At 34.1% G+C, this 12,412-nt stretch overlaps 1 protein-coding gene across 4 annotated transcripts in view; it reads right to left on the bottom strand.

Moving 5' to 3' along the window:
* Positions 1 to 12,412, bottom strand: part of LOC141449304 (uncharacterized) — a 455,386-nt gene that overhangs the window by 163,470 nt on the left and 279,504 nt on the right. For all 4 annotated transcript variants that reach the window (XM_074118586.1, XM_074118587.1, XM_074118588.1 and 1 more), the window contains one exon: positions 4,127 to 4,205. In XM_074118586.1, the coding sequence (XP_073974687.1) occupies positions 4,127 to 4,205 (79 nt within the window). The remainder of the gene's footprint in view (positions 1 to 4,126; positions 4,206 to 12,412) is intronic.

The following is a 12,412-nucleotide window of genomic DNA, read 5'->3' as shown; positions in this document are numbered from 1 at the left end:
CTGATTTGTGCAGTATAATGATGGTAAGACTGATCCAGATTTCTTTAGCTACAGACGATGATTATTCTACCACATAAATTATTCTGATTCAAGGTAAATTTTATGAAGAAAAATCAAGGAAATTCTCCTAAAACTTGATTCACCACTCTTTATGGCTAAAAATCTAATTTTTTTTTAGCAATTATTAAAATGGAGAATAATATTGCAGAGACCAATAACCAATGATTGAAAATATTAAATAAAACAAATGATACAAACAAATAAAGACTTTATAAAAAAAATACTTCAAAAAAGAAAGAAATAAATTCCAGATTAAATCATTTTTTCTTCTTTTTGTTATAAAAGAAAATTTAAAAGAAAACTTGTACCTAGTTCATCATTAAAGAAAAACGTATTTAATATATAATAAGAAAATACTTTCCCATTTTCTAAACGTCAGAGAAAAGCATCCAGTGGAAACAATGCAAGTGGCATTGTGAACAAGTTCTTTTGATGTAGGAACCTCTTTGATTAACATTTACCTACATGCAGCCGGACTACACGATATTTATCTACCTTTATAAATTATTTATCTACTACTTATTTATTATATATAAACTATGATTAATGTAGATTATAAACTGTGTAGCAAATTATTAAATACACGAAATAATGGTAATTATAATTTTGTTGCCTAGACAGGAATTAAAACGATAACAATAAAAACACAAAACGAAGTACTGTTAGTAGACAGATAAGCGATTAACACATTCTCTATCCTCTACTAATGCAGCTATCTGCATTAGAACACGGTGTGAATGATATGGATTTCAGCTAATCGATATTTAGGGCACCAGTGTTTAATTGAAAACGGTAACATAGTGCAAAAAATGTAATATTTAAGTTTTATGAGACTGTGTTTTTTTCTAATCATTTCTATTTTTCTGCAATCGTGCATTAATGAGATAGTAGTGATTAATACAATTAGATGATTATAATGATGATGATGGTGGTAATGATTATTAAGTTCATTCAAAGAAAAAATAATGCAAAAAATACATCCTTTTATTGTACAAACAGGGTGTTGAGCATAAGACTACGGTAACTTCGAGAGGCGATTCTGGGCATCATTTGCAACGAAAAATTTCATATAAACTATGGCTCGATTCCGCTCCGTTTTATAGATATTTTTAATTTTATGTTTTTTCAAGATGTTACTACTTTTTAGCAAAACGTTGTCTATATTTGTTAAACTATTATAGCTGTAGCAATTTCAATTAGCTCATTAGAAAGAAGGTTAAATTTCCTTTTAAATAAGCTAATTTGTATTCCAAAATAATAATATTAAGTATTTTACTTTGTGGCCCAAACATAGGAAATAGCAAGTTTCTAATTTTTTCCAAAAACTTTGACTTCATTTTTCTCAAAAACATTTTATATGAAAAAACCGTGCACTATTCAGGAAAAACATCTACATACGATCACCTTTCGAACGGTATACAATAATTGGGGTTATGTTAAAAATTGATGCAGAAATCTGTGATTAATTGCAAAAAAGTAGGCCTCAAAACAGCGTCGGCATTATGAAAGGAATTCACCTACCATAAGAATATAATTGATCAGAATCATCAAATCCAGTACGATTTTTTGCAAACGTGTAATTTAATAATTAATTTATTTAAGAACTATATTCAAAAATATAAAATTTACAATATAAATAATAAAATAAAATAAAAAGAAGAAAAATGAATATGATGTTAAATGAGTGTTAGGTACCAATTTCGAAAGAAAGGATTTTCGTTTAACGAGTTTAGATCTATGTGTTATTCTTTAGTTAATTAAAGAAATTAATCGGAGCCGAATCGTGCCATAGTTTATATGGAATTTTTTGTTGCAAATGATGCCCAGAATCGCCTTCCGAAGTTACCGTAGTCTTATGCTAAACACCCTGTATAATGCAAAAGAAAAACTAAACGCAGGGAATGAAAACCCGCTTTCCGTGGTTTGGTTTGATTTAATAAGGAAGGTGCTTTAAGGTTAAAAAATAAAAATATCCATTAAAAATTATTTTCTACAAATCTAAGCAGCGACCACATATCTGACAACCACAGATCAATCTGGACCATTCAAGAGTATGCGGAAAAAATCAAATAGAACGAATATCGAATCTCGGCGGTACGAGGCAAGAATATGACATTCGGAAACTCTTTAACTCTGTAACTGCGGTGTGCATTCTCCTACTGGTCTTAGGGATTGTTAGGTTTATGACTGAGGTTCAGCAGTTCACCTCTCACCGTATGATAGCAATACCGTTTTGTTCTGATCTTCATCAGTCAGATCTGCAGACCTAACTCCTGTAGTTGGTGTATCAATGGAAAGTCTACACTCTTTGAATCTTCCTCAATGCAAGATCCTTCCTTCTACCGAGAAATTACAGATTGGGACCCTGCACGATGATGCTCTTTTTCCTTCCTAACATTACACGCATTACACTATCGATTTAAAATATGGAGTTCTGCATTTAATGGAATTCGTGGCCGCATAATGGGGCTGCCTACCAGCAAAGTTCAGCGCGAATTTAGCTGAGAATGATATTTCCAAAAAGTGAGAGGAAAATAGTACACTTGAATAGTGTACAACTGTATTGGATCCAGATCAAACACCAGGATTATGTGCAATCGAGTTTATTCTCTCATAACTCATAACTCGATTCTATAAATAATAAATATTTTTGGACCTATGTGAATAATAAATGCTAACAAATTAACAATTAATATGGTATTTACCACATTTTGTCTCTCTCTCCGGATCCAAAACCCAAAACCAGATACCAAATTAAACACAATTCTGAATACTAATAATGTTCTTAAAACACAAACCATACGATAGGTATTCCAATACTCTAAAATAGAAACACATATGTTGTGCACTAACATTAACCACTTCTATTTCTTGGGTCTTTTAGATCCAATCCTCTCTAATTCTACCTCATTTAGGAAAAACGACTACTTTCAACTTATTGAGGTTTAAATAAAGATTGCATTCGCCTGACGGCCTATGACCAAGGCTATACATTTTAATAAAAATTTTGCAATTTATATAAATAACTAAATAAAAAAATGTTTATAATAATAATAAAGATGGCATATCTCACAGTAAGCCTCCAGCTTTTGTAACGTACTCGTATTCTCAGCAACCATTACTATGTCATCCACATATAATGTAGTTTTAATTACTTGCTTTCCCACTTTAACACCTCTTTCAAACTCATCTTCCAAATAACTTACAAATAAGGCGCCACGGTAGCCGAGCGGTTAAGAGGCAAGACCTGCAAAGCTAATATGTATTGTGGTACTGGGTTCGATTCCAGGTCTTGGCCTTGGATTTTATTAATGGTTAAATGAGAAATAGTAAAGTACGTTTGCTAGTCGCCTCCGTCCACGACACCTAGTAAATGGTAGGTTGGACGTTAAGCCCCGCCTGAAAAAATAGGCGATTACTTTACTTTACTTTTACTTTTAATTTACAAATAATCCGAAAAAGAGTGGGCTAAACAAGCGACCAGGCTTTAAGCCACAATTAACAAGTAAATTTTTCATCTAATACCTAGCGTCATCCAGGCCGAAGAAACCGGATCAGTAAACATATTTCATAAATTTGTGAAAAACCGTGGAGTAATTCCAGCATTGGAATAGTTTTAAGTAAAGGACATCACAGCCATCTGAATCAAATGGTTCATTGGACATCGAAGGTGGGCATCTAGTATTTTCCATTTACTAAATTTTAGTAATATTAAATAGCATTATTATGCAGTCAGCCGTAAAGCATTCTTTCATGGTTTCCCAGAAGCTTCTGACGAATGGCACTAATGTTGCCAGAAACGTGTGGAGCACCAATAAATTGTTTTTTTTTTTATGAAGACTTGATCTGGCCATCCCCCAACATCCTTTCCCTTGATTACTGTTACGTATTTCATATACAGATAATGAAAACTATAAATATCCTAATGAATTATTAATTATAGTATGAATTTAAAGTAATATTACGCTTTGATTAGCTAAAAACGAAAGTTAAGTTTACTAAATACAGTAACCAATAATTTACTTCGCCAAATTGAACATGAAGTTTCATAAACAGTTTCACTCACCAGTCGTTTCCGGTTTTGGCGACATTCTGCCGTTTCCTTCCTGTTTGATGCGGTTTTGGCTCTGCAACCATATTCACATCTGTAACATAAGTAGAATAGCCATATTCAGTCATGGATAGAGATAAATAAGGGGTAAATGTGGAGGATAAAGTTGGTGCCGAAGGACCGCGTAGAACACTCCAGGACTTCTTCTTCACCAGCTATTACCAGTTTACAAAACATTCACTTCTGTGGTTACCATATACGAGATATACCATACACGTACTCGTAGATCCTAGCTTTAAAAATTCTTTATTGTCCATAAAATTTTCTATATGATTTTTTATATAATATTATCACTCGTTAACAAGATATAACTTACGCATGGACAAGAAATGACACAGAAATAGACACAGAAATAATTGCCTTTTTCTAACGATTGCTTAATCAAGATTTTCCGCAAAATTAGTTTAAAAGACATCAATACTTGGAAAAAAAAAAGCTTTAGAATCTCCAATCTCGAGGATCATGGAGTTTCTTAAGATCAAGATGACTTCTGACTGCATGCATTAACCTTAAAATCCAGCATAAATACAATTCGAAATCCAAATTTAGTTTTAATTATTCAGCCCAAGCCTAATTAACATAGATAAGACTTTTGACCAGTACAAATAACGTAAGACAAATAATCAAGTAAGACAAAACCCTTTAAAAATATTTTTCCCAGTCCAAGCCAAAGACAACAGCAAATAAAATCGACGCTCTTTTAATTAAACATTTAAGAATAAATTAAATAAATATCCAATAGAGAGAAAGATTATGGCGAATTCAAGTCATAATTTTTGGATTTTGTTTGTCAAGCTTACGACCTACAGGACTTATACTTACTTATTAACAATCATGATTTCCTTTACATTGTTAACATCAATGGTGGAAGGTGGTTCAGCTTAAGGTTTGGTGTGTCATTTGTGTGAATAAATATCTTGATTCAATAAATGAAAAAGTATTTCCGGAGACAGACGGACCTGTTCAAGCATGCAGCTGGTTTATTCTAGGACAAAATAATCAAGAAACCTGCCGGCTGTGTCATCGAGAGCATATTGCATCTTGCATGGTGGCTTACTTGGCTAAAATTTACAAAATTACTTTATTTATGGGAATAAAGAACTACCATACTCGTAGTCTAGTTTTACGAGTACATCAGTAAGGAATGATTCGTACAGCTTCTAATAAGACATTAAATGTCATTACTTTTCTTTATTTTGTATTCTCTATTTACTATTTCAAATGCATTCTGCACTCTATTTACTACTATTTCATTTTACTCGTTCTATGCGATAAATACAAATAAATTTGATCAAAGGGTTGAAAAGGGATGAATTTATTTGAAATAGCAGAGGTAGGCATGAGAAATAGGAAAATCAACCTCCACTAGTTTGCATGAGTGAGTTTGAAGAACGAATATGTCTGTGATGGTGAGGGAGGTAAAAGGTTTGTGGTGTGAATAAAGAAGTGCGAAGTAAGCAGGATATAGATGTGAAATGTGAGCAATAGCCGGCCGTGGACAGGAAACTGCACTTAATGTATATATCTACTAGTTACGTCATTCAACGCCTCCAGTCTCTATGTACGCACCAACACACTGGACATCAAGAACTGCGTACAGCTGACTGGAAATTCCAATCAATCGGGTATTTGGTCACCACTTCGTCAAACTTCATCGCTTTCCCAGCTCAGCTTCTAACTACAACTCATTGGCTATTTATTCCTTCATTCTGCGCCAATATTTTGCCCTTATAAGTCTCGTTCCTTTTAAACTCAGTACTGGACGAATATAGAGTTCATCCTGAATTTCATTTCTTAAGATTCAGAATTTCTTACAACGTTCCTATAGATCCACTAACAATTTGTACATTTGCCTATCCATAAGGGAATCATCATTTTCACTTTATACATTTTAATTTTTAGTTCCTTTAGTTCCTTCTTAAAGATAGTTTTTCTTCTAGCGGTCGGCTCTTCTGAATAACACTTCAGATAAAACCTTGCTGGTAGTTGAAGAGAAACCGTAAGGACTGTTTCCATTATCGGGCCTGTGAACATTCCGGGCCTTTTAAGCCTTACATGGTTCAGTTTGTATGATGATAAAAGGAAATTTAAAGTTTCGAAGTTATGAGGAAAACGTGGTTGGATTGGTCATCAGCAGGGGGATTGCTTGTTCCGTTCCAGTACCTGGATCCATTCTAACCTGTAACCTTTGACTTCCTTATTTTAAGACAATCTACTTAAAAATTGACTACCGGTCCATCTAAAAGTTTTCAATGCATTAAACAACTTGATAAACTAACATTGTTGAGTGCTCGTGAACACGTTTTCTTGTAAAACAAATGTAATTTCTCATACGAAAATAAAAGGAATCCTGGAAAATGATATACCGTTTGAAAGCCCATTAAACAAGGAAACTTTTATAAAAAGTGCCAGCACCTTCCTGCCGAAGGAACGGTCTTCGCCTTTTTTGGCGCAGATTCCCCCTTGGTAACCCATTGTTTAGATTGTTCTTTGGTCTCAGGAGTGTAGTGATGTATCCATGTTTCATCCACAGTGACGAAACGACGCTTAAAGTCCTACGGATTCTTCTGGAACAGCTGCAAACCGTCCTTGCAACACCTCACACGATTTCGTTTTTGGTCAAGCGTGAGCAATCGCGGCACCCATCTTGCGGATAGCTTTGTCATGTCCAAATGTTGATGCAAAATATTATGTACCCGTTCATTTGAGATGCCCACAGCACTAGCAATCTCACGCACCTTCACTCTTCTGTCATCCATCACCATATCATGGATTTTATCAATGATTTCTGGAGTAGTAACTTCAACAGGGCGTCCAGAACGTTCGGCGTGCCCATATGGCCACTCCGAAAATTTTGAAACCACTTATAAACTGTTCTAATCGAAGGTGCAGAGTCACCATAATGTTTATCAAGCTTCTCTTTAGTCTCCTGAGGCGTTTTGCCTTTCATAAAGTAGTGTTTAATCAACACACGAAATTCTTTTTCGTCCATTTTTTGAAAATCACTCGACTTCCTCGATTCAAACGAATGCCAAACACAAAGAAATAGACCGATCTGGCTGAAACTTGGTGTGTGTTCTTCCAAGAGATGCTACTAACTAAATATAACCTCGATACGCGCTAGTAGTGCTATCTCTCTGACTTTGCACGGACTTTTCAAACGACCCTCGTAAGAGCCGAATGAGTTTTCTTAAAAATTTCAATCACTTTTATTTTTCCAGCATTCGGAGGAAGATTGAGGCTGTTTGGAGTATGACCTATGCTTCAAAATGATATCAATTTTTAGAAAATTTATATGTCTTTCTAACCGTGTCATCAAAATCGAATTCGAACTAAAACTTTCTGAGTAATAACATTTTTATTGCAAAAAAAGTAATGATTTTTTTTTAAATTAAAGTGACGTCACTCAAGAACAGTGGAAAATATGAAGTTGGCCAATACGTCATTGAACTCCACTTTAGATGTACTACACACAGTAGGCCTATGGACATTACTTACTGATTCACCCTGTATTAATTATTACCTTTATATATTTATTTTAATTTTGTGCGTTTGAGAGTATAAATGTGCATAGATTTGAAACAATAAAGTTCACGATCTTTGTTGTAAATAGCTACCTATGTTTCCGTGTGCATTTTTGTAGCAGTAGGAGTGAAATAAAAGAATGAAGAGTGAAAATAAGGTATGTCATTGTGAGCTGCTAGAAGTTAGAGAGATAGCAGATTGGAAAAGCTAACTGAGAAGGAAGTGACCCAGTGAGCAGAGGCCAGTTGCGGAAGTGTCACCTTGGCGCCCTTGCCGGAACTCAGTGTTGAAAGGACCCACTTGTTGTTCGCCCACTTGTCTGAACACTATCAAAATATTTCTCGTCCTTTATCACATATTTCATTATAGGGGGAAAAAAATAATTTGACGCTATTGTAACTTCTACTTTCTATTATCTCAGAAGGTTCTGGACTCACTTAGCATTCTCACCGCTCATGTGTAGATCTGTGACGTTTATTTGAACATTATCCCTAGAAAATGTTTCTTAAGGCTGAGGTGAGGGGATGCACCATTCATTAAAACCTAGTAAAAATGCTACTCCCAAGACTTCCAAAGATGTACTAATGCACTACAGAGAATTTAAGAATATTAAATCATCAGACTATTTTTCATCTTTAAATCATGGAGTGTACTTTTTTTTGAGAAAAATTGTCTCCTCTACCAAAACTTTTGCCAGGATCAAGATGAAATATGGACAATATTTAAGCTTAAATTCAACTTCAGTTTAAGGTAAATCTGTTGTTTTTTTTCTCCTAAATAGTTTGTTCAAGTTGACGTCATCGATCGGCACAAAATTCCTTCCTTTCACTAGAGATAAGATGTTCCTTCCACTGTAGTGTGGATGTTTCACTTTTTTAAATTATTTTAGAACAACCTCAGAGGCACAAACCTATAGTTTACATTAATGAAATGACATTATTAACGAAGAACTTAAGAATTAAGTGAGTGAGTTAAGAACCCTTAGAAATAACAAATTTTATTACTAGAATATTACGAGCAATTTATAAAATTTTAGATTAGATCTTAATAAACGGCTAGGCAAATGGGCAGCTTAACTGAGTGGTTACAAACGGCAATCTTAAAGAGTAAAAACGTGGACATTTTGCTAAGAAATGATAGCTCTCAATTAGCACATTACTTTCGCAAAATGGGCAACCAATGAGAACGATTACAACATAAAATATTCATTCACACTGCACGCCAAAATGTTTCACAAAATGACTATACTCCTTCCTGACATTTTGTGAGTTACCTAGGCATTACATATGAAGCCTAAATAATAACCTAATTTATGTTTAAATTTAATTGAATAATAGACCTAGGAACTAGCATTTTATGCAATTTTGTTGAATTTTATAAAGTATAACTATGCATTAAATAAAATAAGTTGGATTTTTCATACTCTTAAGTCACATCCAAATCAAATTCGTGCATTGTTTGCAATCAAATTAACATTGATGTTTCGTACATATTGATGGTTGAATTTATACCTTCTCTCAGCTGTAGAAGTTCTCCTAATTGTAAAGCAACATTCGTCTTCTTTGGTCTATCCTCTGTAAAAAACAAAAACCCTAGGGCTCTAGGGTTAATCTGCTTGGTCTTAAGACTGGCGAACTTAACCAAATTAAATTGGGCTATTATAATTTTTTAATTATTTCTAATTTCTTCATTTTTATTTTGAATTCTGCTACCATCATTGCTGATTTACTCGATTATCTAATTCTTTTTTGGTTACATATTTAGTGTTGAAAAATTTTATCAAGAGGAATTTAAATTAATTGTCAAATAATAAAAATATTAATATGAAAATGAAGAACATTTAATAAACGATTTAATAAACAAATTAACTTGGAAGGTAGCTACAATTTCTTCGGAGAAGTTTACTGAGAAAGGATACGTTACTAAACATAATAGAGAAGGTTTTAACAATCTAATAATGAATGGCGCACAATTAATCTTTAGAGAGAAACTTGGAGGACTCGACAGTAGAAAGTTTAAGCAAAGTAAGATTTGTTAAGAAGTACGGCATGACAATGAGGGGTAATCTTTTGCTAATAAGTTAGCCAAACAACATTAAGACTATTGTCGCTTCAAGTTCGCTCTTTCGTATACATTGATGTTTAGACACAGACAAGTAAATAATAATAACTCTATTTTCACACTCATAATCATAAATATATATATTTTTTTAAATATGCATTTTCTTTGAAAATTCTTTCGGTCCAAATAAAACTTTGATAGCCGCTTGATTCTGTTTGGCGCCAACATCAAAACAGTGTCAATGAAGTTTAGACAGATGTTACGTAGACATCATTCTGCTTCCTAAATAGCGATCATATTTGGAAATAAGTGGCCAATATAATCGTAAAAGAATGTTTAAAGTTGGAATTTCCTAATCCCCACAAGACAGCGAAAAAACCTGTTAATCCGCAAACTTTTCTAAGTGATAAATTTACTATTATCAGCGCATTATATTTATAATTCGTTACCAATAAGAAAAACAGGTGTTCTGCAATATTAAATCCGGAATGCTCGCAGGTCCGATAATGCAAACAGTCCCCTAGGATTTCTCTTCAACCTCCAGCAAGGCTTGATTTTACATACTATTCAGAAGAGGAAGGCATCTCTACAGCTCTCCGTCGAGGACAATCTATCTTTAAGAAGGAAAATTTTAATTAAAATATTAGTGATGATTCCTTATAGATAATTAGTGCATCCAAGTGAAAATCGTTTATACTTTTAGCTTCCCTTTGAAGCGTTTGAAGCTAAAACTTCTTTCCTCTGATTTTTTTTTTACCGCCTCAATTTTTAATAAATAAACTGTCATTGCATTTTGCTTGTCACTAAAGTCGTACTGTAGCACTGGTGTACAAATAATGGTATTTTTCCTTAATGCAACAAAGTGCACGTAAATATCAATCAAAAGCTATAATCTTTCAAGTTCTACTAACACAGAGTATACTAGAATTGATTATGATTCAGTTCAAGATTCGGGTGTTTTTTTGTTAATCCTCGGCTCACTTTCAATGAACCCATTGAGTACATCAGTCGTTCAACAATCTAGGCTTTATTCTTCGAAACTCTAAAGAGCTTTCGATGAACCCATTGAGTATATCAATAAGACGTCGTTCAACAATCTGGGCTTTATTCTTGGAAACTCTAGAGCAGGGGTCCCCAAACTACGGCCTGCGGGCCACATGCAGCCCCCTGAGGACATTATCCGGCACTCGCCGTACTTCCGGAAGGGACATCTCTTTCATTGGTGGTCAGTGAGAGGAGCACTATATGTGGCGGTGCCGCAAAGCGCTCATGTACAGTTCTACTTCCGGTGACGCGGGACGCACGCGTCACGGCTCCGAAAACAGTGTAAAATAACAGCAGAAGTAGAAAGAAAGGCAAAGCACTTTAACTAAACCGGACATTGACCATCTCATTAGCCAAAAGCAGGCCCATAGTTCCCACAGAAATACTGGGCAGTTTGTTGATTTAAATTTACTTGTTCTTTATTTTAAATATTCTATTTGTTCCCGTTTTGTTTTTTTTTAAATTAAAGTATTTTTTTTTTATATATTCTGGCCCTCCAACGGTCTGAGGGACAGTGAACTGGCCCCCTGTGTAAAAAGGTCCCCTGCTCTAGAGCTTTAGATGGACCCATTGAGTACATTACTAAGACATCGTTCAATATGCTGGGCATTTTTTTTTCTAATTTTTCACTAATTTTTTTCAATAATTACGTCTTAATTGTATGCAGTAGTGAGAACTCAGAGTATCCAGGTCGCCGTATAGTTTGAAGAACTATTTGCCAACTACTAAGAACAAATTCAAAATGCTCAAGCTCAAGGTTAGCTCCTCAAAGCATTAAAACATTAAATTTAGACCGTCCATATTAATCTCAGTAATTTAGACGTTCTATTTAACTTCCCATGTTGTCTTTTTGACGTCTATATAAGCTAATGAGATTTCACTTTGTGAACATAGCTATTGCTCTGTCCTGACTTTCTTCTGCTCTCAACTTTCATGTTCCTTCTCATTTCACCCAAAATTTCCTAACTTTCCGTCCCCAATTCCATAGATATAATTACCTTAAATACTCTGTCTTATCTATGAAGAGAATTCTCGAACTGGAGATATCTTCCATTCTTCTTTAAGAGTTATACTCAAACTTTTCACCACTTCTTTATAGTCTTTTATAAATCAACTCCTATCCAGCATAAATAATACATAACAACTTATTTTACTGCGCCATATATTTTTAAGTTTTGTTATTAGCAAGTAACAATGTTAGTTTTATGTTTACCTTTAGTTCGTATCAAGTTTAAAATGGATTTTGATATCAGACTGTAGATAAGAAATGAATAAATTGAAAATCAGTTTGTCTCCAGAACATGTCGTTCCCGGACTTACTGATTTCTTTCTCATGCAAAACGTCGATAAAAGACGAAGCTCGCTAATGTAAGATAACCGATATGTCACTTCGCATGTAGAGTGCAGAGAAATATCTACTCTTCTAGCTACTTCACGAAGTTAGAGTATTTGAAAGTCACATAAAATCTCAGCTTGAAATGGCCCAACATGAGTTTGCTTTAAGGCGATTTCCCATGAACTGGAGGATATTACATTAAATACTGGACAAAAAGGAAAACTAAGTTTTATTATTGTTGAATGTTACTCCAGTATTTATCAGAGATTTGTTCA

Source organism: Rhodnius prolixus, unplaced genomic scaffold (assembly GCF_049639745.1).
Source record: "Rhodnius prolixus isolate KJV_2025 unplaced genomic scaffold, Rpr scaffold_2, whole genome shotgun sequence".
Classification (NCBI taxonomy): Eukaryota; Metazoa; Arthropoda; class Insecta; order Hemiptera; family Reduviidae; genus Rhodnius; species Rhodnius prolixus.
Note: the sequence above shows the minus strand (reverse complement) of the source record. Positions and strands in the feature narration are given on the sequence as shown.